Below are 26,654 nucleotides of genomic sequence, written 5' to 3'. Positions count from 1 at the left end.
GATATCACTCGTAATGACTATGCACCAACCGACAATGCTATGTCAATGTACCACTCTATGCACTCAATGCTTTGAACTTTTCCATCAACGCACATATGTCGCTTCCAGTCCGTTGCTGACTCTCGACTAGCCATTGACCTTCAGCAGCGCGCTGAGCATCGATCAGCTTTCGCGACTGGCTGTACACCGCAGAGCGCACACTCTTCGCAATACCAGCCACAGGGTGAGCAAACGCGCCAATCGCACCAGCTGCAGGTTTGGTTACAAGACCGGCTAGCCCCTTACCAAAGCCAGTAGCCAAACCTACAGGCCCTGACTTTTTGTAATCTTTGTAAGGCTGTAAACCAAGACCTGAGATGCCATCCACCAGACCCCATGCGAGGGATTTGCCACCTACAGCAAAACCACTCCCGGCTCCTGTCACTTTGCCATTGTCGCGTACTTCGTCGCCGTAGTACTTTGGTGCTTTGTGCAGACCTTCTGCCAGGGCTAGAGGCATGTCAAGAGTGAAGCCTTTGATGGCCTTCGGAGCTAGCCAAGCAAGACTCTTTGCGCTCGCCATTGCTGCTTTGCCTCCTGCCGATGGTCGCTTCTCGCGTGATTTTGTCGATATGTCCGTATTGATACTTGCACTTGACTTGTTGAGCCTGTCGGCCTTGTAAAGCTGCTGTGAGTCAACAGAGGCGGTATCTGCATCTTCTCGAGCTTGTTGTCGTCGCTCTTCGCCATACACCCTGATCGGCTCGGTCACCATGCCCGTGAGGCAGCCGGTAATGTCCACCAGCGTTCCTGTCAGTGCGGATCCGGCACCACTCACAGGATCCCACCTGATAGGTTCAATCGAGAAGGGATTTGTCTGATGCCTGATGCCGATTAGTAGGCACTCAAGAGTCTCAGTGAGCGACTTACGGTTTCAGCTCTTTTCGCATTTTACTCCACTGCGATATCAGAACCTCAGCAGCCAGTTTAGATATCTTGACTGGCTTGCGACCTGATTTGAGCGTCCATACTGCTGGCTGATCCGGGATGAGGTCACATTGCATCTTCTCGCGAGGAAGTTGTCTATGGAAGGAATCCACAGCGGCCTGGACACCTTGTTCGTTTTCCATTCTTCGAGCGATAGCTTTTGCCGCAGCCGACGTTTCTTCTCTCATGAGGAACTCAATGGCTTCAGCGAGTGCTGCAGCAGTCATCTTGCGTGGCGGCAAAGGCTCAGGCCCAGCACCAGAGTGTGCGATCATGTGGCCCCAGAAGGGTTGACTATAAGGTATCAGCCTCTTCAATCATGAACAATCGGACTACCAGGCTTACTCTCCAAAGAATGGACAGACCAAAGTTGGAAGACCATTGCGAAGCCCACAAGCAGTGGTACCCGCGCCGCCATGGTGCACGACAGCTGCCATATGAGCAAATAACCACTCATGTGGACAGTCATCAATGTAGTACACGTTCTGACTTGCTTCGCCCACAAGATTAGCCCATCCCTTCGAGATAACAGCTCTCACACCAACAAAACGCACGGCATCGAGGATTGTAGTCAGCATCTGAGCAGAATCTTGGAGGACGATACTCCCGAAACCAATGTATATGGGTGGAGGTCCAGCAGCTAGGAACTTGATGAGGTCCGGCTTGGGTTCGTATGCAGGCGTGTCCCGGAAGAAGAATCCACACACGTCTTAAGATTTGTTTTAGCGCACGTGAGGGTGAAGAGCTCCAGGTGCACTTACCAATATACTCAGGCCAGTCGTTAGGCTTAGGTACCAACGCTGGTGACCAGCAGTAGGTGAATGGGATCTTGAGTGTCTTTGCCAATGTAGGTCCATCGAGAAGGTTGATAGGTTCTAATTGAATGCTGTCTCGCCAATCATTGATCACATCACTCAGCCTGTATCGAAGTCAGTCGTCTGGAGAGTCTTCCAAGTGGCAGATCATCTCGGCAGCGACTTACCCTTGCCAGGTCATCCAGTCCACTAAGTGATATGACAGACAGTTGGCTGCTGCGTGATTGCCATCAACGTTGGTCAGGTTCGCTAGAGGATGTGGAAAAGCACGAGTGCCAGTCCACGGCATTGTGAACATGAGGTGAACTGGGATACCCAGAGCTTGTGCACAATGTACGTGTGCAAAGCTAGGGGGGTTCGCAATAATGGCATCCGCAACGAAAGGTTGGCCGTTCAGTGGATCTGGCAGCACACATGAATCCCAGCATCCCGATAACATCTCGCCGACCATTTGACGTTTGCGACGGATCTCGCCAGAGATCACGGTTTTCATGGAAGGCATAAGACTGGGGTTCTTGACCATGTAGGCCATCAACGAAGCTGGGTCACCGCCTATGGGATAGAATTCGAGCCCAGCCGATCGAACAAAGGAAGCGAACATGTCGTGGGTAGCAAGTCGGACTCTGTGACCGTGACGCTGTAGCTCTGTGCCCAGGGCAATGAATGGCTGTACATCTCCTCGGCTGCCTACAACTTGAATCACGATGTTTAATTTGACGTTCCATGTCTGATATGGTAGTGTACTGGGACCAGATTGCTGTTTGGCGTCATAAACAGGAGGAGCCGGTCGTGCATCCTCGTCGGGTCCAGAAGGAAAGCATTTCGAAAAGGTCTGAATGAAGCTTGACTTGAAATTGATATCAACACGACCGTCATCTGAGTGACCGAGAATCAGTTTTGCTTGTTCCGATATTCGTAGGAATGTATTTACCTCTGATGTGGTAGGGCGTCTCCGGCGAAGCTACCACGGTTTCAGGATCGTGATTAGGCTCATAACTTTGGTCGCAGATTTCTGTATATCGAGGCGGTGGCAGTGATTCTGTTTCGAAGTCGGTACTCGGGGTTCTCTCCAAGGCTCTGGACTCATCCTGCTTCGCCATTTACGCTTCAATTCGATTGGTTATTTCGTTATTTGTGAGAGGATCCTATAACGAGAAGGTGTTAAGGAACCAGCCTACACAATAAGATGTCTTCCTCAAGCATTTTTGAGGATTTGACATCGTAGGCAGCTACATTAGAAGACCCCACATTTAATAAATGCAAGTACCAAGCTGTTGATTCGAAGGATTCGTGAACTCCGCCCGGAGGAAGTCATCTACGATTCATGTCTTAGGTCGCGACTCCGTCAGGCCCTACTAATTGTGCATCTCGACAAGCTTCTACAACTTGACATCAACTGTGTGCGATGCCGCATTGTTTGCTGCTGCATCCGAAATTGATGACTGCGAGGTGACGGCGAGGGCAGATAGAGGGAGCACATCGTCATCTCATACTCGCTTCGACTTCGGCAACTGTTCCGCACATGCAAACGCGGACTTGGCGGCGGCTATGAGTTCTCACCAGGCGTACAATGTCTACAATGACATCTTCAGTATCTATGTTCGATCAATACCAACCTGATCCATGGATTCCACCTATTTCGAGCTTGTGCTTTGACAACGATGTGTCTACCTGGGTGATCTGGAATGCGATCTATGAGGAATATTGTGGCGAACTCTGGAAATTGCTGGAGCACCCAGAAAGAACGATGTTAGGCATGTGGGTGGACTAGTTAAGGACTATGAAAGATCAACTCTGAGAGACCAATCGCGTCGAGCGATGGGTTCCAATTTTAGTCACGTCCCAGGATCTCAATTTATGGGCACTCTTAAACTCAATATCTTGGAGGGATGTTGTGCTAGGCGATCCGCCCTGTTTCTATGTGCGCTATCCGCACATGCCATCTCGTATTATGCTGAATAAGGGCGATCAGACTAATAACACACATTGGCCCAAAGATTCCATAGCAGTAGCCCAATCCCAAGATCCAGATCCGTCCTCAGCGCGTGAAGCCCAGCATTTTTGCATGATCCGCAAAGTATCTGTGGTATTGCCGAAAGCGTGAGCTTCTTCGCCTAGATCCTGGATTAGGCCCTGGAAGTATGATTGAGTCGGCACGTCCTCAGCCATACTTCCAGCAATGCATATCGGCCAGATGAGGTTTCGCAAAGCTTGAGCATCACAGATGAATCGTAACTCTTGCAAAGCGTTCATTGTGTCGATGACGCTATTGCGAACATCGTCAAGCTTCGGATCAGCTCCTGAGATAACTGTATCCAGGTAGACCTGGGCAGCGTGTGCAAAGACCAAGGTGATCGCTCGTTTAAACGCTTCTTGTTGAACGCCAGGGTTGGTAAGAACGAGGTAGGCGCCCATGGTTCCTAGATGCGAGAGGCCCAGTGCAGCAAATGATTCGTCAATCTCTGCGCGAAGACTAGCTATCCCGTCCTTTAGGCGTTTACGAATGGGGTGACCTTGCTCAAATAGTTTCCAGAAGCTCAGGCTGCTCGTCGAAATTGCTTCTGTTTTCCATGCACTAAGCGCTGCAATATCGCCTACGGCTAGGGTGACCCATGGTTGACAACCTATGATATTCGCCAAATCAATTTGTCCTTGCAGAAGGTCAAGTGCTTCGGCGTGAAGACGAGGAGGCTCGTTCGTGGAGGCACACGACATCACGTCGAACCACAGCACTGCTCCAACCAGGAAGTGTTCTGCATTACTCTCCAAGCGATGAGGTTCCCTTCCGCTAGGTGTGCCAGGGTCGCAATCTACAGGTGAAGCGTCGTCTTCCATGGAGCCCAGGGTCATGCCGCGAACCACAGTAGCCAAAGCATCTAGATGGACCTGCCATTGACTCTTGCCCCCACGAAAGAGTTCGAAGCTAATGAACTGGACGCCGCAAGCAAGAATCTGCAAACGTCTCTTTCGACCGGATCGAGCGCCAGTCGAAACCTCATAGCTACTTTGCAAGAATTTTTGAAGCTCTTGCAAGGCGCGACTGTGATGCTCGTTCAGCTCGCTCAATGTGTCGTGATAACGCTGGCCCTGCGCGGAACGAGCAAGTAAGGAGTGCTGATGCAAAGCCCCCAGACTGAGAGCAGCATGATATAGAGGCTTTGTTTCGGTCAGAAGCCATAACAGCCAACCTCGACCACCGTTCGCTACAGATGGCGTGTGAAACCGAAATTGAAGAGCAAAGACATGGTCTAAATAGTGCATCAACAACTCTGCTTCGCGATGGTAACCAAATCGAAAGTAGGTTGTCGCCATTGGAGTCTGTGCAATCGAGGGCGTCTGGCTTGAGCCTTGCTCGTAGATTGGAGGCGAATAGTGCGCTGCTGATAGATCAGGACATGGTTCCAGCATCTCAGATGGCTCATCTTCCTGATGGCGCTGCTCCTCAAAGGTCTCCGTTGGTGCATCTTGAGCGATTGTGGATGTTCCAGTACTCATGGGATCCTCGTCGCTCTGGATCTGGTACGGGTCCGTCGCTATATTCTGTGCAAATGTGGGTCGTGCATTATTCGCCAGATCCTCGTCATCACGATCTTCGGTTGCGTCTGTCCTTCTGCGCTTCCTGTTCAGCTTCACAGCGTCTTTGATCTTCTTCAGTTCAACACGTTTTCTGTCCTCGCTGTCCAGCCACTCAGGTCGATTTCCAAACCCATGACAAGTGATGTTACGCGACTTGCACGCGAAACATGCTGGCTTCTCACCGTCGCATTTCTTACGACGCAATGTGCAAGTCCAGCAGCAACCGGATTTGTGACGCGTGAGCGTTCTTCGGGTCGATGACATGTAAGCCCGACATGGACCATGGGTTGTTCGACATGTTAAGATAGAACGAACGTTGATTTCGAGCTCGAGGGTGTTTGTTCAGGAAGCAGCTTTTGCCGGGTTCGAAGACCGAGGTTCATCCGAATTCGGCAGGCTTAGACGACGAAGTCAAACACATCAAAGGGATGCCCCTTTCCAACTTCATCTAACATGCATCTGCTCCTTCACGATAGGGGCTTCGCAATTCTTGGTATCTGTATCGTCGTTTTTTTTTTCTGGCCTTCCTAAAGTCATCATGCACCAGTATTCCTGTTCACTACCCTCTCCAGGCTTTGCTTATTACTCCTGCAGGCTGCTCATGCAGCCATGAAATCTACAGCTGCGATGTAAGAGGAGAGAGCACGCCAACGATTCGGTCCGTACAGCATCCGTCATCTCTCCTCTTGATGGAACGTTGAATATGAACGGCTTCCCGGCTTTAGCTCCACCCCGTCTTCAACATCCGAGATGAGCAGCACATCAAGTGCAACGAACTTACAGTCCCTTCCTCTCCATACCGAATCGTCTAATGACAATCGATTGCGAAAACCACGTGGATTTGAGACAAGAACGGTCCAGTTGATATCTCGTCGATAGTCATACCGAGAGTCCAGTCCGGGGGTTTTGAGACCTTTCGTGCCAGATATGTGATTCGACTCATGGTTTCCGTAGGCCATGTTTGATTCGCTCTGTATGGACGTTGCGTTCATCCTGGTTGCTGGACGGTAAGGGATTTCATGGTATCCAGCTGAGTTCACTCCTGACAAGTGCATCTCGTAACTCTATACCCTGCTTATCTCGATATTACACTGCAATCTATTTTGGTAAGCAGAGAGGCAGGGTGGGTATAAGTCTTCTCCTTACCCCATCACCAACTATCTCCCGTCGTCAAGCAGTATCTCTCCAACTCAGAAGTCTATACTTCAATCCACGTTCATTACAATGCTGTTCGCAACCCTTCCACTCTTTTTCGCAGCCACCGCGCTTGCAAGCCCGCTTCGTCAACACGAGCACTTTTTTAAGCGTGCCTGCGCCACAGGCCCTGACACCGCTGCTGACTTCCTCGCCTGGCCCGCGTACTCAGCTGCCGCGAATAACGCCTCCACGCCTCTTGGTTACACAAACACGTTCACCGACCTGCACGCCAGCAGTAATGCAGATGGCTATGCCGGCTACACCACCCTAAGCACCTACGATGTATCCTCTTGCGCCGCAAGATGCTCTGCCAGCTCCGACTGCCACGCCTTCAACATCTTCTACGAACGCAGTCCTATTTCCTCTTCTCCCTCATCTTTCAACTCCTCCTGCACCAGCACAGCAACCATAAAATGCGTCTTCTGGAACGGTGCGGTCACGACTGCCAATGCCAGAAACACAGGCTCCACACCCAACGGCTTCAAAGTCGTCATCGCGGGCTCAAATGGCTATGTGCTCAACACCGTCAATGCACCAAGCGGCTACACCTCCCCCATCTACCTCAACAATGCAGCTATCCAAGCACCGCTGAACTGCGTTGGCAAAGACACCTACCTTGGTTTCCAAATCTTCACCGGCGCTTTTGATGCGCAGAAATGTGCGGATGCGTGTTCAGGGCAAGCTGCTTACTCACTCGCTCATCCTCCTGCCGATGGATCAGCGCCAAAGACTTGCAAGTTCTTCAATACATTCCAAGAGTTGAAGAATGGTGTTGTGGTCGATCAAAAGTGTGTGTTGTATAGTGAATCTTGGGGCAAGGGTGTAGCGAAGAATACTGGGTTCGCGTATGGTGGGGATAAGTTTACAGTGGGCCTGTCGTATGCATACTCGAATGCTACGGATGCTGGTGTTTGCGTCAAGGCATAGAGGCTTGGGAGACGAGGATGACTCTGCAGAAAATGACATATGATGGACCTCTATAGACGATAGATGTGAGAGGACTTGAATACGAAAGTACTGTAATACTATAGAAGTCTCAATTGCGGTCCTGGATTTATAGTCGCAAGGTTACTATCTCAGTCGCATAAGCGATCAGGCTCAAGACAGCGCCGAGCATAAGCTGTGTTCGATCGCGAGTCGCAACTTCCATGTCGACTTGATTGTATATGAGGGCAGTAAACAGAGAATAGTCGTTGAAAACTTTGGAAATTCTTGAATGCTCGCCAAACCCGTGCAAATGGAGAAGACAGAGTATATACTATACATGAAGAAGGCCCAAAGGAGGCAAACAAACGCCAAAATGAACCCCCGCTTAATATGTAAGCAGCTTGCCCTTCTTCTTTGTCAAATCAATGCCTTCTTTAGCATAGGCACAATACCTGTCCTTGATAGACACCACCTCATAAGTACCCTCCTCACTGGCCCTGATAGCCATGTGGTGATCTTGAGACAACTCGCTTCTCATCTCCAACACCTCAGATCTCTGGCCACGGCGAGCATTGGTGCTGCGTGTCCAGGTGAACTCAAAGGGCGGTGTACCGCCAAAGTCGAAAGTGATTTCAGCTTCACCGCCCTCGTGGATGTCGACTTGAGACTCGACGCCCTTGCCCACGCGTACTGAAGGCATGCCGTGGATCTTCTTCTCGATACTGGTGGAAGCGCGACAGGAAGAGCCAGAGTCGCTGACGCCGGTGATGGTGAAAGTTCCAGGCTTCTCTGCCAGACGTTTAAAGGTTGTTGAGCCGGAGCTGGCTTTGCGAGCCACGCCGTTGAATTCGTAGTAGACTTGGAAAGGAGCTTGGCCAGAGAGAGCGAATGAGATACGATCACCGACGCAGAAGTCTTCCTGGTTCTCCAGTGAACGAATCGTAGGAGCGTCGTGGACGGCGATTTGAACTCTGGGAGATGCGTTGTCGAGGATGCGGCTGCAGCCACGGCTGTCAGTCACGCGACGAATAGACACAGCAGAATTGCCCAGATGCAAAGACTGGTGAGGCACACGGAGGTCGTGTATATTCTTATTGATGTCCTTGACGTAGAAGATTTCGGGACGGGCAGAGCCATGGTGCTTAATCTCAACGTCGATGGCGAACGGTGGCTTGCCTTCCAGGGTGATGGGAATGACTTCTTCTCCAGCAGACTCTACAGAGCAGTAGCTGTATGTTCTACCAGGGTTGTTGAAGCGTGCAGATGGACGAGCGTTAACACGTTGTTGGATGGTGACCGGAGTGAAGTGCTTCGAGCTGTGGTCGTAGTTGTCGTCGGCAAGTTCGGTGAACACGTAATCGATCACGGCCGCTTGTGCAGTATCAAGGTTAATAGACGAAACACCAAGTGCGGCGGTGACTGCCTTGCTACGCTTTGACTTGACACCACGTTCGGACACGATAATCTCGTCGTACTTGTATTGGAATGGTGGAGCACCAGAGAAGTGAACGTTGACCAAGTCGTCTTCACCCTCGCAGACATCATTCTTGATGTACTTGCCACCTTCAACTCTGTCATATGAAGTCTCAGGGATTCTCAACTGAGGACGCTCGATCCAATCAATGCTGAACTTCTTGGCATTCTCGTCAACAGAACCAGGACAGATGGCATCATTGACTTCCAGAAGCTCGTACATGCCTTCCTCTGAAGTGGCAAAGAGTCCGTTGGGACTGTCCACCTTGATCTTGTGCGAGTGCTCGGGATCGCGAAGGTTGCGGTAACGAACAGTCCAGGGTGCTTCTCCGGTGAGCTTCAGCGGTAATCTCATGGTCTTGCCTTGCAAAGTCTTGATGGCGCGCGAACCTTCGATCTGCCCGAAGGAGACCTTAGGTCTCTGATGACGAACGTTGATCTTGGCCTCCTGCTTCAAGAACTCCTTGCAACCCATTCTATCGGTTACACTGGCCAGAGCAAGTGTGTAATCACCGCCTTTGGTCAAGGGGCTTGTGCTGATAGTAAGCTGATCGCCATCAATCTCCTTAAGAGTGTGGCGTTTTCTACTGCTGCCGCGAACAAGCTCGTACTCGACTGTGAACGGTCCCTCTCCACGAAGGGCGACATCGAATGAGACGGCCTGGTCAATGCACACCTTGCGGGAAGGAGACGACTCCTTGAAGTTGGCAGATGCCGAAGGCTTGACGTCCTGCTCGATGACCATGTCTTCCCCCTTGAGTTGATGTTCCTTGTACACATCGTCACTAATCTCGAAGAAATGATACGTGTAGTGGCCAGCTGTGGGAGGAGTCAACTCAATCTGGCCACGCAGGCCATTGACTCTCTCAGTATGTGTCACATGATGGGGACTATCCTTCTTTGTAATCTGGTATTGAATGTTGAACGGGGGTGTTCCTGTGAGGTGGAAGTCGACGCGCAGACCAATGGGCTTGTTGGCGCACTTGTCGAAGATTTCCTCCTTATCGATGCGGAGGCTGGGCTCGGCCGGGTTCTGCAGCAGACACGATGAAGGCTCCAAGACTTCGCCAGCGCAGATTCCGGTCGACACACTGTGAAGCGTGTACAGACCAGCATCTTGAACATCGGGGCTCTGCGATTGGTTTTTGATGGAGATTGACTTGATTTGAGCTGCTTCGCTGTGATCGCCGTTGGACTGAAGTTGACCTTCGGGGGTGAATTTGTACTCGATGTTGTAAGGAGTGCCGAGGAAGCCTCCATTGCCCTTTGCTGCGGTAGAACCATACAGCACAGGTAGCGTAATGGAGCTATCTTTAGCGACCTTGAGAGGGTGCTGAGAATCGCAACCGCTCATGACAATGATGGGGCGCTCATGAACAGTGACAACCTGATGAAGATGTGCAGCTTTGGTGGAAGGCTTGTCCTGGTCGTCATGCTGGCGTTCGGTGTAATAGACAACATTTCCGAATGCGTCCTCGACTTCATCCATGGAATAGACCCACTTGCCGCTTTCACCCATGTGCTCCCTGAGGGGAACAGTGACAGTCTGGGCACGGGCCCAGGAGATATCTTTGGTGTTCCGGATAGCCAGAGAATCAGAGGACTGCTGAATCAGAGGTGAGACAAAGTCGTCGGGTTGAATGCTCTGGAAGTGAGCCTCTTGCTCTCTCTGGTTTGTGATTTTGCGGTACTTAATGCGTAGTGGGGGAGTTCCAATTACTTCGAGGTCGATGTTGGACAAGTCACCCTTGCAAGCGTCTGGTGTTGAAGACTTGATAACGGCCTGAGGACAAGTGACAACAATAGTGTCACCAACGCGCTTTCTCTGGACCTCGAGCTTAGATTCGTCCATGACTTTGGCCAGCATATATCTGCCAGTTTTCTTTGTAGGATAACGTAGCAGGAGCGGCTCATTCGAAGCAGGGTGTGAGGCTTGTCTAGCAGCGTCTTTCATCAACTTCTTGATTTCCTTGGCCGAGATGTGGATGGTCTCGTTTGTTGCACCGTCAAACTCGTGGCGCAGCAAGTCAATGCTCACTGGGGTAGTTTGGTTGATCTGGATGGGAAGATAGACTTGTTGGTTCGCAGAATCCAGGCAGAAGGACTTTTTTGCGGGATTCAAAATAGCAGAGCCCTCTGGCAGGATGTGGATGATCTGTTTTCCCAGAATCAAGGACGAGTTGTGGAGGATGCTCGATTGCTTGACGTGGTGACCAGAGACGCCCAATTCGCGGTCGTAGAATATTTTGCCAATAGCGGCAAGACCAGCACCAAGTGGGAGCTGGATGCGGAACATGAGGACGGCGTCGAGGGCGGCGTGGGCCAGGAAAAGAAGCAGCATGGTGGCCGAAGACCACTCGAGCCAGGGGATGCGCAACTCGGGCAGGCCAAACAGGAAGATGCCATCAAAGGCGACCCATTTCATAAACAGCCACAGCGATTCTGTTTCCTCCTCTTTCAGGTAAAAGTGGTCGTACATTTTCCAGCCAACCAGAGCCAGGTAGAAGCCGACAACATAGAGACGCTGGGTCGGCGCGTCCAACGTGTCGACTGGAATCAACGGACCGTCATTTTCTAGAGCTTGTCGCGTGGCAGCAGGGCGTAGCTGGGTAATGTCGGGGAGCTTCTGAGGCGTAAGGTTGTTGCGCCGCGTCGACTGCGGCGTCGAGGGGAAGGCGCCGGAGCGAAGACGAGGTGTGCCGTTCATCGCATGCTGTGAGCCGTCGTCTGTGACTCCAATGCGACCCTCGGTTGAGTGATGTCGAGGTTAAGAATGGAAAAGTGTCGTCCTGGTCTGCTTTCTGCTTTGGCCAAAACATGGTACAAAACAACCAAAGCTCGTCACTTTGTCTTGGCACGACTGCCTCAGGCGCGTCGTCACCCTGTCCTAGACACGCATCCGATGCCTCACTCTCACTCTCACTCTTACTCGTGACTTGAGTTTCATCGTGTCACAATGTCGTGATCACTCTCTACACGCTTTCAGGTCGCCCGTCTCAAAATCTCCATCCAATCGCCGACATGCCTCCTAAGAAGAAAAGGCGCACAGATACTCCTCAGAGTTCACCTTCCGCCGCTGAGCCAACCACTCCAGATCTAGCATCATGGCCTGGTTGGTGTGAGATTGAGTCTGAGCCCGTTTGTCATCACTTTTTGCCCTGATCGTCATCTTAGCACTGACAAAACTCAGGCTTTCTTCACCACAATTCTCAAAGACATCGGTGTTCGCGACCTCAGGGTCCAGGAGGTCTTTGGCGTCGACGATGATGCACTTGCCATTCTGCCTAAACCAGTCCATGCTGTTATCTTCTTGTTCAAATACCAACAAGACAGTACAGCAGAGCAGGTCCAGGAAACCAAATGCCCATCTCATGTCTGGTTCGCCAATCAGGTAAGTCATCATTCTCCATGCCTGTTACAAATCTGACACCTCAAGATTCCTCAATATGCTTGTGGAACAGTGGCTTTGCTCAACATTGTCAACAATATTTCAAGTTTGGAGCTCGGCCAGCCTCTGGAGTCTTTCAAGGACTACACGCAATCATTCGATCCCATCGCCAGAGGTTATGCCATCGACAGCTTAGACTTTGTCCGCAGGATACACAACTCGTTCGCCCGGGATACTGACATGCTCAACATTGACTCTCTGATGCGCGATAGGAAGGACATAATGATGCAGAGGCAAAAGACTCAAGCTGCAAATGCCGCTAAAACTGCCAAAGCGGCAGAAAGAGCAGCGGCACGCGTCACCAACACAGAAACAGCTCCGGGCAAACTGAGGTCCAATCCTTTGCGCAAAGCTAGACCTACCAAACCTGTGGCCGAAGACGAAGAAGACCAAGATCCGGAAGAATCAGGCTTTCACTTTGTTGCTTACATGCCAATTGGCGATGATGTTTGGAAGCTTGATGGTCTTGACTCTTTTCCCACAGCAGTCGGCACGATACATCCTGGTCGAGATTGGTTGAGTGTTATTCAAAACTCAATCAGCGTCCGTATGGCGCAGTATGAGGAAGGTCAGATGCAGTTCAGCTTGATGGCCGTCGTACAAGATCCAGTCATCGAAGACCGCCGCGTTCTTGCTCAGAATGTTCTGTCATTACAGAAGATCGAACTCCGACTCAACGAAACGTCTCAAGACTGGTGCAGCTATACCTCTCCAGAGTCTGAGGAGAATGTTCTGTTCGGCTCAAGCATGGAATACGGATTGACGGACGAGATGCTCGCAAAGGCCACCATGCCCGAGAACATGACTCGGCAGCTCAGATCAAGCTGCCCAGAGAGTCTTCTGAAAGTGCGACAAGAACTCATAACGAATCAGGCTGGCTGTCGAGCTCAGGTACGGGACTCGCAGCAAGCCGAGAAGCTGGATGTAAAGGAATCCATGCACCGAAGACATGACTATGGCTCATTTGTCAAGTTGTGGATGCAGGCGTTAGCTGATGAAGGAGCCCTGAAGTCCTTGTTGGACGAGGAGCTGAGATGAAACGTGGTACAGTGAGTATCACAAGCGTTGCATTGCATTTTGGTCCAGAGATACCCCTTTTTTCTGTTTTGTTTCCCCATCACCCCCAGTGCCGCCATCAGTTGCTGAGCGTGGTTTACAATCACTCAATTGCTGGACAATTGGACGCTCGATGTATTTTGCTTCGGAATATACAACATTCAGCTACAACAATAGCTCATAAATACATCTCTATCATAAAGTCGATTTGATGATTGCATCCACGGACATATTATTCTACACCCGGGTCATCCCCGCAACTAGCCTCACGTAACCTCAGCCATAAAATGTTCGCGACGAAAATTTCCAACGTTCCAAATCAACTCTTTGCACACACCATCAACCATCGACCACTAAAAATCAAAACATCCGATCCTTGCAAAGTCCAAGCATAGAAAGATCCAGTCCGAGGAACTCCAGTCCATAAAACAACTACTGGTCTTTGAGGCAACCAATCAACCAAAAATGGGCCAATACGACAGAAAAGCCCAATCGGCACGAAAACACGGCCCCATCCTCAGCAGCAGCACCTCAAAAGCCCCCTCAAAACCTCCACCAGTGTCCAAGCCCGAATGGCGCGGCTCAGGCTACACACCCAAAGCAAAGCCAAAACCTCATTTGGATGCTCCCAAGCCTATCCCCTCTGCCCAACACCAGTTTCCTCCTACAGAGTTGCAACAATTGGTGCTGAATATCTTCAAAGATGGATTTGGAGAAAAATTGATGGATTTTGAGGAATTGAAAACAGTGTTGAGGGAGGTCAATGAGAAGGTGTCGGTGAGGGAGTGGGATGAGGCTTTGGGAACGGAGGAGAAGAGGGAGGCGTTTGCGGTTAGGTGGAGTCCGAGTAGGGCGTTGGCTTATGCGAATGTGGTTGCTGAGCTGTGTAGACGGGGCGAAGAAGAGGAGTGGAGTGTTTTGCCTTCTTCTGATGACGAAGCGCAAAAGACGATAAAGGCTGTTTGTTTTGGTGGCAATGCTGCTGAGGTGATGGCGTTTGCTGCGTTACTGAGGTACTTGAGGCCATCTGCAGCAGGTAAACCGCGGACGGAGTCGGATGAAGGCCCACTACCGGAGAAATCACAACCACACCTGGACATGACAATCATCGACTCCGCGGACTGGAAACCCGTACTCGACAAACTCCTCTCTGCAACAACCACTCCACCCCTGCTCTCAAAATACGCCTCAGCATCCGCCCGTGCCTCCAACCACGCTCTCCTCACTCCCTCTTCCTTCACCCTAACATTCCAACAAAATGACATCCTCACTCTCACCGGAAAACAACTCATCGATACCATTGGCAGCACACCCTGTCTCACAACCTTCTTCCTCACACTCGGAAACCTTTATAATGCAAGCATCCCTAAAACCACTGCTTTCATGTATAAGTTGGATGCAGTTTTGGCTGTAGGAAGTATTCTGCTTGTCATCGATGTCATTGGTAGCTCGGTCCCTTCGCCTTCTGCAGCAACCGCAGATCCCGAGTCTGAGGAAGCTAAACCATATACTTTATCTTGGCTACTCGATCGCGTATTGCTAGGTAAACCAGCAGAAAAGGTGCCTACACAGGGCAGAGGCAAGAAAGTGGTAGAAGAGGAAGAAGCGAACAAACCAGTGGTGAGATGGGAGAAGATTGTTGCAGAGGCTATGAAGATCAACAGGTTAGATGAGAAGCTAAGATATCCGGGCAGTCTAGAAAACGTGAAGTACCAGGTTTTAGCATATAGGAGGGTTTGAGAAGTGGACTCAATCGTCTTGAGGCGGCCGTCTGCATCAGGTGGTTCGAGGAGTTTTGGGTGGCTATGGAATCGATATCTGTTTCGGGAATTCGTCTTTCGTATTCATTTGCATGCCCTATATTGTTTGTCCACTTCTAAGCCCTATATTGTATGTCCACTTCCGAGCCCTATGTGCTATATTGCTGTACAAAAGGAGGCAACGCACGACAGCCACTTCCTCCAATATCAACAAGGGCACAAATCACGCTGCTCATTTCTGCGTACAAACGACGAGATATGGTCACAAGTCTGCATCTGCTGCAAGTGACGTGTATAATCAAAGAATATCTGTCGACATGCACGAGTCCCGCAAAGGGAAGTCTTACCTAGGGCATGTACAGCTATAACAGTGACATCACTTCATAATCAACTGATGAATCGATCGACAAGCCACTCAAAGCATCCAAGCAAAAGGTCCAAAGCCCAATAGAGATTGGGCAATACGGAAAAATGAGAGAGTGGTGGATGTCGTACGGTGACTATATATGGCAAGAAATGCATATCGCTCCGAGAAGAAAACCAGATTGATCACAATTAGGGTGGGGAGACTTTCAGGCATATCTGTGTTCCGGTATCGGGGCTATGGAGGTTCTAATAAGTGACATGCGAAAGCAATCACATGGAGTTTCTTCGACTTAAACCATAACAATTGTCGGGATTGATTGTGTGTGGTCTTTTGATCGTAATTCTCAGACCGGGCCAATGGGTGCCCTGACTCGATCGCACTTCTCTCGAGAGAAGGTTGCAGGGAGTGCTGCGAACTGCCTATCACTGTAGATAGCATACGAGCGTCAGGAAACTTAGGCAAAGAAGATCATGCTAGATACCAAACAGACATGGACTAACGTGATGGGAAAAGATACAGAAATTTGTCGCGAATGTTTACGTCAGACGAGAGCAAAAGCGTTTCATCATATAAAGTACCGATCTCAGCCCTCCTTGGTCGCCTCCTTCCCGAAATAGGCAATGCACTGTCGGTACATATACCGACATGAAACCCTCCCTACCTGCAGTGTTTACACGAACTTTGCCCCGAGCAGTTCGAATGCAAATGTGCGTTTTCCATGTTTCTGAGTATGAGAATTTGCGTAAAACAGATATTTGTGTTCGTTGACTCGTTGCTGTGTGTTGTTCTTATTGTTGTTGTTGTTGCTCTTGGCCTCCCTGATATCGTTATCGCTGTTGATACTTGTCGTGTCCTATTTAGCCGATTTGGCGCGTGGTCTCACACCACTGCCTCATCAACCATCCTGACGAGTCATATACCCTGTACCATTATCTGGAGGAGCTCATCAGTCTGTGTGAACAGCTTGCGACCGAGTCAAACATAGCATACGTGAACCGGTACATAGCTTGCAAACACGTGAGCCATAATGAAGAGCTAGCTCATCTCCATCTTCCAGACCAGTCTGCGATGGGTATGAGCCAGGGGTCGAATATTGGATGGTACGTATAGAGTACCAAAGGCAGCCAAGCAACTCACCTCTCTCATCGTCGTGGATTCGCCCAGACGAACGCCATCAAAGCTCAGATGTATCGTGCCACGATCGAGCTGAGGGTTCGTCGAGTTAGACAGACGAGTCAGAAAGTCTGCAACCGTGTCTTCCTTCCACGTCTCCTGCCAGACGTACACGTTGCGGTCGTCGTTGATACAGATCTGATATCTCGCCATCGTAGTCTAAAGTTGTGTGGAAAGTGATAGTCAAGGTCTTCGCCGAAAGCGATAATTCTGACGAAAAGTGATGGTACTGTCGAGAACGAACGGTTCGTGCCCGAACAGTTTAGATCCCTGACCCTTCTTGTAGTCGATCAAGACAGCCTTGGTAGTCGTAGACGAGAACGCGGATCAACAGCGACATGGTGCGTGCCGCATACCAACAGATGCAATCTGCCTCGAAAACTGGTGTCATGCAAACGGATATGGAAGGTCCCCGTCTCGTGAAAAAGCACGTTATCTAGCAATGTACAATGCTTTTCCTGGATTGGGTTAGGTAACCAGAACCCTGGGGCGGTTGTAGCTCTCGTGCTGAAAGATGACCATGCGAAATGTGTTTGTGAAACTCGCTCGAATCGTCGCTTGAGCGCGGTAGAATATTAAGCAATGGAGGAAAGTGGGTACAGGGCGTTCTTCCTAGTAGTTCGACGCCCGAGACGCGCTTGCTATCTGGAGGCTGTCTTGATCAATAATTGGCCGCCTCGGCGTCATACTCGCGGATGGTTGACAGACGTCGATCCAGTCATATTGTGCCAACTAGAGCTTCAATGCAGATATGGTTGGCAGTGCTATTGCTGGAAGTTGTAGGAAACAAGGCTGCATACGACCCCTAAGGCTTCTTAGCTTGGAACGTACTGACCACTCTGTCGCACTGTCAGGTACGCACGTCAGAACATGTCAGAGTTTTAGGAAACTCCCTACACACAGGCGGAACTCCAGGCCGAAGCCTCTCTGTTCGCATAATCCACGACTCCAAGAACTATGTTCCTAGGAAGAACTGTTAAGCGGATGCTGTATCAAAGGAGAATCATCCCAAGAGAGTCCGCGCGATGCGAGCAAATGCAGGTGGCCACGCAAGTCTGTCAAATCAATCTGTCCAATCGTCGGTGGTTCCCACATGCACACCACACAGCACTCATATCAGGCTAGTGTCTATGAGCTTGGCGAGAGTGCATGAGCTGGCTACAGAGTCCAGCCTCTAGCAGTGAGTACCGTGCTGTGGTGGTTGCTAAACTGCAGATTCCGCGAAGATCTTGTATTTGCATTGAGCTTTGATTACAGAGGGCTTACCTTCCCATCCATGTTCAGCAGTGTCCAGCCACCATAAACAACGATCGGCGAAGATCGCGAATATACTAGCTGGTGGGCACGACGAGAAGTCGGGTTCGCCTTGTAATGTTTTCAGGCTGCTGTCTCGTGTCAGCCGTGAGCTGGCGACTTAGGTGCTGCACCCTGTTACATGTAGCGCATCGATTACTCTTTGAAGACAATTCATGCGGCTCCTTGTTAAGCGGAAGTTGTGGATCGGGACCAACGGAGGTCCAAGGAATCCAGAAAATGTCACATTTCGATAGCCGTCGATCTTGAAGAATGCCATCGGTAATTGTTTAGCCAAAGCTGCCGTGAATCGGTGGCACGGTGATCGTTATGGGCCGCTCCGGCGGTATGCACGACACCGCATTCCGAGTTTCGTGACTCGTGCGTGTTTGTAATCACTTTGCTTCTTGCAAGAGGGGCTTTCAGCAAGACTGTGAGTGTCAAAGATGGATACAGACTTCCTTCACATCCGAAAGCGAGCGTGGTGTAGCGTGGGAGCCCACCTTCTTGCATGACAAAGAATTTCCAACCAATAACAATGATCGTCAAACTTGTCGTTGTGAACCATCTCCAATGCCCGCATTGAATGTCGAATCTGTACAGTCAGGAGGGAAAAAGGAGAGGACATCTGCTCCGAAATGCGGACTCAGGTCCGCATCTGGTCATGTGTAGGTAGGCAGCTGCCAGCAGTCGCAACAATTCATACATACCAAGAGATTGCTGCACTTTATTCACACTCAACGCATGCCGCGTGTGATGAAATGATGTTCGATCTTTGGGACATATCTTAGACACGAAGACGGGGTTGATGACCGATTCTGCCGGACCTAAGACTACGGCGAGGATCGTGGGGAAATTTAAGGCAGATCCCATGAAGCGATAGTTGTCATAACTACGTCTGTCTTTTTGCTACAGGCTGCACTCGGCACTGTCGTACTCGGAAGGTGGAAAGACGGCTAGCAAGTCAAGAATATATGACCAACACGTGGTGGCCGCGTTGGTTCGAAGCAGGTTCATAGGGCCTGGTATTACGACGAGCAGGGATGCCAGAGATGGAAGAACTTGCGACAGATCCATGTGTGTTCTCAGGGATGAGTTCGAATTGTTACCGTGGTAAATTTGGGGAGTCGAGGTCGGAAGCAGGCAAGCAAGTTGCTTGGCTGCGTGGGGTGTGGAAGCCATCGGCTTCGGAGGATACGGAAAGAATGACGCTGCCCAGAGCACGTCGACGAGCTGCAATGAGTCGCAGGATTGTTGGAAACGATTCCTCGCTTCTTATCCCGCTTCCCTAAGGACCTATCATATAGTTCAAAGAGTGACGGCCGAGACCCAAACGAGATCATGTCTGGACCCGAATTGCAGCGCTTTGAGTCGTACCAAGTGAGCTCCAAGTTTGGCCAAAGTCAATCCCCGGCCAGCACAACCAAAGCTGACAGCTGCAACCTAGTACCCGGCCACCCATGTTGGACACTTGAACCCTGGTCAGGAAAAGGCACTGCTAGCCTTCAAAGAGCTGTGTCAGGAGAAGGGATACTACAACCCAACAGGACGCCCCAATGGCCTTCCCAGCCATGACGACGAGACCATGCTGTGAGCAAGGCTGCACGCGTGTGGCACAAAACTCCTGCTGACCCTGGCAGGCGGTATCTGCGTGCTCGCAAGTTTGTTCCCAGCGAAGCCTTTGGCCAGTTCAAGGACACAGAGGACTGGCGCAAGGATATTCAACTCGACAAGCTCTACGACACCATCGACATCAACGAGTATGAGCAGACCCGTGTCTTGGTCAGTCGGACTATATGCTCAGCAGTGTGTTCTTTTATACTGACCATAGCAGTATCCTCAATGGACTGGCCGACAAGACCGTCGTGGCATCCCTGTATACACCTTTGAAGTCGCCCACCTGAACAGCAAGGCCATCTCGGCCTATGAAGCATCAACTACAACTAAGAACTCAGCTGTGCAGTCTAAAGTACCCGCCAAGATGCTCCGCTTGTTCGCCCTGTACGAAAACCTCACCAACTTCGTGCTGCCGCTCTGCTCAGAGATGAACAATCGCCCCTTCCCGGAGACACCGGTATCACAGTCAAGCAACATCGTTGATATTTCAAACGTTGGTCTGAGACAATTCTGGAATCTCAAGGCTCACATGCAAGATGCTAGTCAGCTGGCTACCGCACATTATCCCGAGACCCTGGACAGAATCTTCATCATTGGTGCACCTTCCTTCTTCCCTACTGTCTGGAGTTGGGTCAAGAAATGGTTCGATCCCATCACTGTCGTAAGTTTTTGCTCCCTTGGAGGCGAGACATGAACAGACAAACTCACACGTCAACAGTCCAAAATTTTCATTCTTTCCAAGCAAGATCAGTATGCGACGCTGTCAAAGTACATTGATCCTGAGAATATCCCAGAAAAATATGGCGGCAAGTTGAAGTACAACTTTGGCGATCTGCCCAACATTGACCCAGATCTTCACAACCTACTTCAGTGGACTGCACCGCATAAGCTCAACGGCATGGACACCATTCCCAGCGGTCCTATCAGATGGGTAGCCACACCGACTGGTGACAGAGTCGCTCTCGCACTAGGCTCAGAAAACGGCAAACCTCGTAATCGCCAGGTCGCCATTGCCAAGGCATCTCAACACACCGCACCTGCTGCACCAGCCGCAGGTCAACAGGATGCTGCTCTCTACAGAACCACCAGTGGTCAGCATACCCACCCGCCCAGCCCTCCCAACGGCCAAAAAGCCGTGGCGCCTCCCACGTACGGCAACGGGAGCACCACACTCCCTGTACGCGAGCAACACCAAGTCCAATCGACCCAGACTTCTGCAAATCAGCCCAGCACAGACAGAACAGGCACATCAGGTACGAGCTACATTGCACAATCCCACACGCACGCGCACGGCACCCTCGCCGACGGCACTCCCGACAAGCGTGAAGGCACTTTTGGCGACACATATGGCGTAAACGAACCTAACACGATCGGGCAGGCGCCTAAGGAGCACCCCATGCCTGAGGCTGAGGTACCGCAAGCAACGTACGTGGATCAGGCCAAGGAGGTGGCAGGCCAAGCGTATAGTACTGCTGCCAGTGTGGGTGCGAGTGCATTGGCTGCTGTGGGATACGGCACCAAGGAGGAAAACAAGGAAATGGTCGAGGAACAGCCGCCCAAAAAGGCCGAGGATCCGAGGGTAGATGCTATGGGTGACAGGAGCGTCGAGGAGTATCTCCGTGGCCAGTACGAAAGCCCCGCTGCTGCAAAAGCGAAACAGATGCAGCAGGAAAGAGGTCCCGTGGCTCAGTGAGCTGGCAGTTATGGGCGTGCATTGAATGTACTTTTCGATCAGGATACTTTTTAGGCTAGATCATTGAGCGTTGTCAAATAGCATTTCCACGGCACAACTCACTGCCATCTGTTCCAACCGCGAGCTGTGGCTCTTGCATCGTCTTGGAAATGAAGACAGACATTTGGGGCACTCTTGAAGGTTGAGCGTCCAGCCTTGAAACTAGCATCCAATGATCAAAGTATCAATTGCCCATCTTCACGAGGAACTCGCGCTTTGTTGAGGTTTCGTAATATACAGACTTTTTCCTACAAGCGAAAAAAACAGGAACAGTCGAAGGAAGCAAAAAGTCTATGGGGAAAAACATAGGAACGAGGCCAGACTCTTGTAACCTATTTGCCCTTTGCAACCCACTGCTCAACAGCCTCACGCACGCCCTGGACCTTGTCAACAGCCTGGTAGTAACCCATCTGCGAGTGTGCCTTTCCAGTCTCGATGAAGTGCGAAACACCATCACGGACACGGATATGGTTATCACGGACCACGGGGTACTTTTCCTCGTACTTCCAGATCAAATCGCCGACATTGCGAGTGGTGATAGGCAAAACAGCATACGAGGCACCAACACCAGTAGCCACGGGAACAATACCACGCAGCAAAATGTTGCGGTTGCGAGCAACAATGCTGCCGGCCATTGCAGCAACCAAGACGTAGATGCCACCGGGGAGCAAACGCTCACCGCTCTCTCTGGGGGGAGCAAGAGACTGCAATGTGGAGATGAAGGAGTGCTCGAGGTTCAGAGCTTTGGTGAGACCCGAGTCGATGTTGTTTTCGGCCTTGACGGCTTGGGCGTGCAGGAAGACGCGGGCGCGCTTGATCTGATCGGCGAGGCGCTGGGTAGGGGTGGGAGAGGCGGGTTGGCCGAGGACGCGGGCGGCGACTTGCTCGACGGACACTTTTGAGGCTTGGGATTGCGAGTCGCGGACGGGAGGGGTGACGGGGTCCGGGTGGAGGGTGGTGTCGTGGATGGCTGCCGGGGAGGGAGTGGCTGCCAGCGGGCTGTCGTAGATGGGTTTGCGCGTGTGCTGCATGGTGTGTGAGTTGTAGCTGAAGGTTGAGAGTGCGATGAGAGGTGGTGGTACGTGGGTGAGCTCCTCGGCGTAGGCGGTTCTAGGGTAGAGAGCGAGCGAAGCCATGGTCAGGGCTGCCACAGGCGCGGCGCGCTGCAGAAAGAGTCAGCAGAGGTCAATTGGCAGGCGCATGTGTCTGTCGCATCACTCACATGCCGTAGGAGGGGCTGGAAGGCCATTGTGAGAGAGTCGACGGCGGGTTGGATGTGCGTATCTACAGCCAAGTTGACGGGCAGAAGTGTGAGCTCAATCTCTCCACACCTTCTCGGTCCAACACGCCTGTCCCTTCCGATATTGTAGCACCCATCAAATGACGCCGCCTGTTTTCTCGAGCGTCCATCCAGGAACACAAGAATGCTCAAGCCTCCTCCGATAAGACCTTGGACCTGCGCCAGATGTCTTCGCCTTGAACCTCGTCGCCGCCTGGCCACCGCCGCTACTTCTGCGACTTCACAATCCACTTCCGCCCCGCCGCTTGTGTCGCATCAGAACCCCAGCACGTCGCACCAAGATGCCACTCTACGCCAAATCTTCGACTCGCAACCCTTCTGGCAGCACTTCTCTGCTCGACAGACCCATCCATCTCGGAAATCGCTAGGACTCTTCCAGAACCGCTACCTCACAAAGCCCCAAGGCTTCGAGCACTTTGCCTCCATCACTCTCGCAAAATGCAAGCGCATAGTCTCAAACGTCTTGGCATACAACAGCGTCGAGCAGTACAAGAAGATCGCAAAAGATTTGGATCGCTTGAGTGACTTGCTATGTCGAGTCATTGACCTTTGCGATTTTGTTCGCTCCACCCACCCGGATCGCAACATACAAGCTGCTGCTACTCAGGCATATGCACAAATGTTTGAGTACATGAATGTTTTAAACACGACCACTGGATTAAATGATCAATTGAAGGTGGCCCTGGCGAATCCCGACGTCACTGCATCATGGAGCGAGGAGGAAATGACCGTCGCCAACATTTTAGCCAGGGACTTTGCAAAGTCAGCCATCGACCTTTCCGACACTGATCGCCAGGCTTTTGTCGAGCTTTCCAATGAGATTGCTGAAATCGGTCCAGAATTTGTGGATCAGATGGTTCCTGAACAGCCTCTTCTCAAGCTTCCTAGCAGCAAGCTGAAGGGCATGGATCCTCTGGTGGTACGCCAATTGACCAAATGGGGCAGTGTGTCTTTGCCTTCTATTGGTATGCCTGCCTCCCTCGCTCTGCGTACTGTCGAAGACGCAGACACAAGACGGGAGATCTACATGGCCAACCGCACATCGGCCAGAGCAAACATCGAGCGTCTAGAGCATCTACTGCACAGACGCGCTGAACTTGCTCGTCTTTCTGGACACGATTCATTCGCGCACATGGCTCTGTCCGATAAGATGGCAAAGAGCCCTGAGGCCGTGGTCAAATTCTTGGATGCGCTGGCTGTTGACAATGCTCCGCGCGTGCGATCAGAGATACAAGAACTTCTGGAACTGAAGAGCTCTGATGCTCGTAGTGGAAACTTTCCTGGCGAGATTAATGCATGGGATAGGGATTACTATCAACACCGTCTATTGACGTCCATGAGATCAAAAGCCCGCACCCCTGATGTGCTCTCAGCCTACTTCTCCCTTGGAACTGTCATGCAAGGTTTATCGCGCCTCTTCCACCGACTCTATGGCATCCGCCTAGTGCCCAAGGAAGCCGCTCCAGGCGAGACCTGGAACAATGATGTGCGCCGCCTAGATGTGATAGACGACCGCGAAGGCCACGTCGCAGTAATATACTGTGACCTCTTCGAGCGCGCCGGCAAATCTCCAAATCCCGCTCACTTCACCCTCCGCTGTTCGCGCCGCATCCTCGCCGACGAGCTCGAAGAAGCAGAAGCTCTACGCAACGTCACCGGCGACCTCTTCGCCACAGCCCAAGAAGCAGCAACCGACGGCCTAGCCCTCAACAACTCCCCTCGCGATAACAATGAACTGTATCAATTACCCACTATAGCATTGATTTGCGACTTTGCTATTCCGCAGGGAGGAGCCAAGCAACGGCCAGCTCTGCTTACCTTCAGAGAAGTGCAGACGCTGTTCCATGAGATGGGTCATGCGTTGCACTCCATCTGCGGACGCACCGCACTCCAAAATGTATCTGGCACTAGGTGTGCCACCGATTTTGCAGAACTGCCTAGTGTACTGATGGAGCACTTTGCCTCTGCACCAGAGGTCCTCGCTCTGTATGCCCGTCACTGGGAAACCGATAAACCGCTAGATGCAACAAGAGTTGCTGAAAGAGTAAATCTGGATACCAAGACTCAAGGTATAGAGACCGAGGCACAACTCTTGCTGGCTATGTTGGATCAAAGCTACCATTCCAAACTACCGCTCAACAATTCCTTCTCGTCAACAAAAACCTACCACGATATCTGGAGCAGATACTCTTCAATTCCCGAACCCTCTGGTACCTCCTGGCAAGGATTCTTCGGACACTTGTTTGGCTATGGCGCAACTTACTATTCGTATCTCTTCGATAGAGCGATCGCAGGGAAGATCTGGAAAGATGTGTTTCAGAGGAGTCAGCTGGGAGGAGTGGATCCAGGTGCTGGAGAGAGGTTGAGTGAGGAGGTGCTCAGGCATGGTGGTGGCAGGGATGGGTGGCATTGTGTTGCTGGTGTGTTGAAGGATGAGACGGGACTGCTTGCTGAAGGTGGTGAGGAGGCTATGGGTATGGTTGGGCAGTGGGGTGTCAAGGATTGAATGAAAGTTGAATGTACATGTGGATGACTGTGTATATACATCCCTATCAGAACATGGCTCTTCGCTCTTTTGATATGCAAGTTTCGATTTTGTACATCTCTATATCTAAGTAGCAGTACTCTCGCCCTGCCCATCCTTGACCTCCTGGCCCTTTGGCACAATCTTGAGCGAGAAATCCACATGCTTGGTGCCCTGATGGATACTACTACTCGAAATAACATCCACATCATCACTAACATAATCACTCACATTGTCCTCGGTCAAGCCACCGCTGACCTCCACAAGTGGGCCCCTAGGACCACCTCCGTATTTCTCTTTCAGGCTTCTCGCCGCCTTCTTCATATCCTCTGGCGTGAAATTGTCAAGCATCACCACATCAGCACCTGCGTCAACTGCTTGCTGTGCTTCGTCAAGGCTTTGGCATTCGACTTCGACTTTGATGGCGAAACCTCCTGCGGCTTTTGCGGCGGAGACTGCGGTGGCGATGTTGTTGTTACAGGCCCAGATGTGGTTGTCCTTGAGCATTGTCATGGTGGACAGGTCTTGGCGGTGGGGGTCGCAGCCGCCGACTATCATGCCGTATTTTTCGACCAGACGGAACCCAGGGGTGGTTTTTCTGGTGCCGGCGAGGGTGTTTTTGTAGCCGGCGTTGCGGAGGAGGGTGAGGAGGGAGTGGGATCTACGACTCTGGTCAGCATCTTCAGTGTGCAGTAGAAGGGGTAGAAAAGGGGGAGGAAAAAAGCACTTTGTGGCAATGCCTGAGCATCTGGCAACGACATTCAAGGCTACTCTTTCGCCGAGAAGCAGGTTCCGCGTGGGACCAGTGACGGTGGCTACGTGTTGCTTTCCATTCTGGCCTACGAGGTCGCCTTCTGCAACCAGCCATTCTACTTTGCAGTCCAACTGCTTGAAGATCTCATCGACAAATGGTACCCCGGCGAGTATACCGGAGGACTTTGCGAGCAGACGGGCAGTTGCGGGTGCAGCGCCGACGACGAAACCGCCATAGTCGAAGGAAGGTGTGTCTTCGGCTAGCCAGGCGGAGATGACACTTGTCCAGGAGGGTGGCAGCAGATGTGCTGGGTTGCCATGGGCAGGAGCTCCAGAGGCGATGGGCATGATTGGATGCGTGAGGCGGTTCTTGCAGGACGGAGCACACGTCAATGACAAGAGTCCAGAGCTGTCATTGCATTTGGAAATGGCGGGGTTTCGCGGGGTGCTTGCACTTCCCGAGCCCGGCCGACAACCCCGACATCGCCCAGAACTTGGTACTCCAAAGTCAAGATGGACCTCGAGACTCCAAATAAGAGGGGTGAGTAGAGATCCCAAGATACTATTGCCCTGGGACCTGTAAATACCTCCGTCGGCTCTCTCTGGAGACGAAATCGTATGCAAGCCACACGCCGGCAATCTTCTCTGGCCAGAAGTCGACCCCAACGACCTTCATC

At 51.4% G+C, this 26,654-nt stretch overlaps 11 protein-coding genes across 11 annotated transcripts; 5 read left to right on the top strand and 6 right to left on the bottom strand.

Moving 5' to 3' along the window:
• Positions 1–55: 55 nt before the first annotated feature.
• M436DRAFT_85470 (UDP-glucose,sterol transferase) lies at positions 56–2,881 on the bottom strand (the record flags this gene model as incomplete). Its single annotated transcript, XM_013568345.1, has 6 exons — positions 56–863; positions 910–1,260; positions 1,312–1,675; positions 1,728–1,885; positions 1,949–2,657; positions 2,713–2,881. The coding sequence occupies 6 exons, from the start codon at positions 2,879–2,881 to the stop codon at positions 56–58; spliced, it is 2,559 nt and encodes an 852-aa protein (XP_013423799.1).
• An 868-nt stretch (positions 2,882–3,749) lies between these two features.
• Positions 3,750–5,621, bottom strand: M436DRAFT_55574 (uncharacterized protein; the record flags this gene model as incomplete). Its single annotated transcript, XM_013568163.1, has 2 exons — positions 3,750–5,203; positions 5,273–5,621. 2 exons carry the CDS (start codon positions 5,619–5,621, stop codon positions 3,750–3,752), a joined length of 1,803 nt encoding a protein of 600 aa, XP_013423617.1.
• A 960-nt stretch (positions 5,622–6,581) lies between these two features.
• On the top strand, positions 6,582–7,481 carry M436DRAFT_55896 (uncharacterized protein; the record flags this gene model as incomplete). The annotated part of the gene is made up of 1 exon (XM_013568221.1): positions 6,582–7,481. One exon carries the CDS (start codon positions 6,582–6,584, stop codon positions 7,479–7,481), a length of 900 nt encoding a protein of 299 aa, XP_013423675.1.
• A 385-nt stretch (positions 7,482–7,866) lies between these two features.
• On the bottom strand, positions 7,867–11,661 carry M436DRAFT_67247 (uncharacterized protein; the record flags this gene model as incomplete). The annotated part of the gene is made up of 1 exon (XM_013568285.1): positions 7,867–11,661. One exon carries the CDS (start codon positions 11,659–11,661, stop codon positions 7,867–7,869), a length of 3,795 nt encoding a protein of 1,264 aa, XP_013423739.1.
• A 314-nt stretch (positions 11,662–11,975) lies between these two features.
• On the top strand, positions 11,976–13,440 carry M436DRAFT_76117 (ubiquitin carboxyl-terminal hydrolase; the record flags this gene model as incomplete). The annotated part of the gene is made up of 3 exons (XM_013568344.1): positions 11,976–12,092; positions 12,145–12,345; positions 12,391–13,440. 3 exons carry the CDS (start codon positions 11,976–11,978, stop codon positions 13,438–13,440), a joined length of 1,368 nt encoding a protein of 455 aa, XP_013423798.1.
• A 483-nt stretch (positions 13,441–13,923) lies between these two features.
• Positions 13,924–15,198, top strand: M436DRAFT_85465 (uncharacterized protein; the record flags this gene model as incomplete). Its single annotated transcript, XM_013568343.1, has 1 exon — positions 13,924–15,198. One exon carries the CDS (start codon positions 13,924–13,926, stop codon positions 15,196–15,198), a length of 1,275 nt encoding a protein of 424 aa, XP_013423797.1.
• A 1,057-nt stretch (positions 15,199–16,255) lies between these two features.
• Positions 16,256–16,911, bottom strand: M436DRAFT_67244 (uncharacterized protein; the record flags this gene model as incomplete). The annotated part of the gene is made up of 2 exons (XM_013568284.1): positions 16,256–16,438; positions 16,723–16,911. The coding sequence occupies 2 exons, from the start codon at positions 16,909–16,911 to the stop codon at positions 16,256–16,258; spliced, it is 372 nt and encodes a 123-aa protein (XP_013423738.1).
• Positions 16,912–19,392: 2,481 nt separating this feature from the next.
• M436DRAFT_55841 (CRAL/TRIO domain-containing protein) lies at positions 19,393–21,361 on the top strand (the record flags this gene model as incomplete). Its single annotated transcript, XM_013568209.1, has 5 exons — positions 19,393–19,431; positions 19,499–19,641; positions 19,692–19,833; positions 19,886–20,329; positions 20,387–21,361. 5 exons carry the CDS (start codon positions 19,393–19,395, stop codon positions 21,359–21,361), a joined length of 1,743 nt encoding a protein of 580 aa, XP_013423663.1.
• A 371-nt stretch (positions 21,362–21,732) lies between these two features.
• M436DRAFT_55645 (uncharacterized protein) lies at positions 21,733–22,649 on the bottom strand (the record flags this gene model as incomplete). Its single annotated transcript, XM_013568176.1, has 3 exons — positions 21,733–22,425; positions 22,483–22,563; positions 22,623–22,649. 3 exons carry the CDS (start codon positions 22,647–22,649, stop codon positions 21,733–21,735), a joined length of 801 nt encoding a protein of 266 aa, XP_013423630.1.
• A 175-nt stretch (positions 22,650–22,824) lies between these two features.
• M436DRAFT_76112 (zincin) lies at positions 22,825–25,206 on the top strand (the record flags this gene model as incomplete). The annotated part of the gene is made up of 2 exons (XM_013568342.1): positions 22,825–25,120; positions 25,157–25,206. 2 exons carry the CDS (start codon positions 22,825–22,827, stop codon positions 25,204–25,206), a joined length of 2,346 nt encoding a protein of 781 aa, XP_013423796.1.
• A 105-nt stretch (positions 25,207–25,311) lies between these two features.
• Positions 25,312–26,325, bottom strand: M436DRAFT_85461 (nicotinate-nucleotide pyrophosphorylase; the record flags this gene model as incomplete). Its single annotated transcript, XM_013568341.1, has 2 exons — positions 25,312–25,885; positions 25,952–26,325. The coding sequence occupies 2 exons, from the start codon at positions 26,323–26,325 to the stop codon at positions 25,312–25,314; spliced, it is 948 nt and encodes a 315-aa protein (XP_013423795.1).
• Positions 26,326–26,654: the final 329 nt, after the last annotated feature.

Source organism: Aureobasidium namibiae, assembly GCF_000721765.1.
Source record: "Aureobasidium namibiae CBS 147.97 unplaced genomic scaffold scaffold_20, whole genome shotgun sequence".
Classification (NCBI taxonomy): domain Eukaryota; kingdom Fungi; phylum Ascomycota; class Dothideomycetes; order Dothideales; family Saccotheciaceae; genus Aureobasidium; species Aureobasidium namibiae.
This window is presented reverse-complemented; position numbering and strand designations above follow the sequence as displayed.